Source organism: Nestor notabilis, unplaced genomic scaffold, assembly GCF_000696875.1.
Source record: "Nestor notabilis isolate BGI_N333 unplaced genomic scaffold, ASM69687v1 scaffold16657, whole genome shotgun sequence".
In the NCBI taxonomy this organism is placed as follows: Eukaryota; Metazoa; Chordata; class Aves; order Psittaciformes; family Psittacidae; genus Nestor; species Nestor notabilis.
In genome coordinates, this window is record NW_009936201.1 from 1 (window position 1) to 1,398 (window position 1,398).

At 58.9% G+C, this 1,398-nt stretch overlaps 1 protein-coding gene across 1 annotated transcript; it reads left to right on the forward strand.

The window, feature by feature from the left end:
* Positions 1–4: 4 nt before the first annotated feature.
* Positions 5–1,282, forward strand: LOC104408574 (beta-2 adrenergic receptor-like; the record flags this gene model as incomplete). The annotated part of the gene is made up of 1 exon (XM_010018223.1): positions 5–1,282. A coding segment is annotated over one exon (1,278 nt), but the record flags the coding sequence as incomplete, so codon positions are not given.
* Positions 1,283–1,398: the final 116 nt, after the last annotated feature.

Below are 1,398 nucleotides of genomic sequence, written 5' to 3' on the forward strand. Positions count from 1 at the left end.
AGGCACCGAGCTGCCCGGCGGCAACGTGAGTGCCAACCAGAGCGCCTCCGACCCCACGTTGTCGAGGGACGTGTGGATGGTGGGCATGGGGATCCTCATGTCGGTGATCGTGCTGGCCATCGTCTTCGGGAACGTGCTAGTGATCACCGCCATCGCCCGGTTCCAGCGCCTTCAGACTGTCACCAACTACTTCATCACCTCTCTGGCCTGCGCTGACCTGGTGATGGGGCTGGCCGTGGTGCCCTTCGGCGCTTGCCACATCATCATGGAGATGTGGAAGTTTGGGAACTTCTGGTGTGAGTTCTGGACCTCCTTGGACGTGCTTTGTGTCACAGCCAGCATTGAGACTCTTTGTGTCATTGCCGTGGACCGGTACTTTGCCATCACCTCCCCTTTCAAGTACCAGAGTCTGCTGACCAAGAGCAAGGCACGTGTGGTCATCCTTGTGGTGTGGGTGGTCTCTGCCCTCACCTCTTTCTTGCCCATCCAAATGCACTGGTACCGGGCAGACCGTGACGAGGCCATCTTGTGCTATGAAAAGGACACGTGTTGTGACTTCTTCACCAACCAAGCCTATGCCATTGCCTCCTCCATCATCTCCTTCTACCTGCCGCTCGTGGTCATGGTATTCGTGTATGCCAGGGTCTTCCAGGTGGCCAAGAAGCAGTTGCAGAAGATAGACAGGAGCGAGGGAAGGTTTCACACCCAGAACAAGGAGCAGGAGCAGAAAGGTGGAGCTGGACACCGCCGTTCCTCCAAGTTCTTCCTGAAGGAGCACAAGGCCCTCAAGACCCTGGGCATCATCATGGGCACCTTCACTCTGTGTTGGCTGCCCTTCTTCATCGTCAACATCGTGCACGTAATCCAGGACGACATCATACCCAAGTACGTGTACATCCTCTTGAACTGGCTGGGCTATGTCAACTCTGCCTTCAATCCTCTGATCTACTGCCGGAGTCCGGACTTCAGGTATGCGTTCCAGGAGCTCCTGTGCCTCCGCAGGTCCGCCCTGAAGATGTATGCCAACGGCTACTCAAACAGCAACGGCAAGAGCGACTACAACGAGGAGGACAACGGCTACCCCTTGACATCGGATAAAACCTGCGAGCTGCTGTGCGAGGAGGGCTCCTTCCCGCACCCCGAGGAGTTTTTGCACTGCAAAGGTACCGTGTGGAGCGGGTGGCGGCCGGGAGGGTGCTGGCGGTATTTGGGGCTGTGCGGAAAGCTCGTCCCCAGAGGAACTTCCTGGCCGTGGCCGGTGTTAAACTTGACCTTACCGTAGGGGCCGGTGGCGGGAGCTCGGCCCGGCTGCTTCCCCCGCCCGGCGGCAGCGGAGCCGAGTTTCCCCCCGGAGCCTTCCCGGTTCCTTGCCATAACCAAGCCGGTGGCCGTGGGACC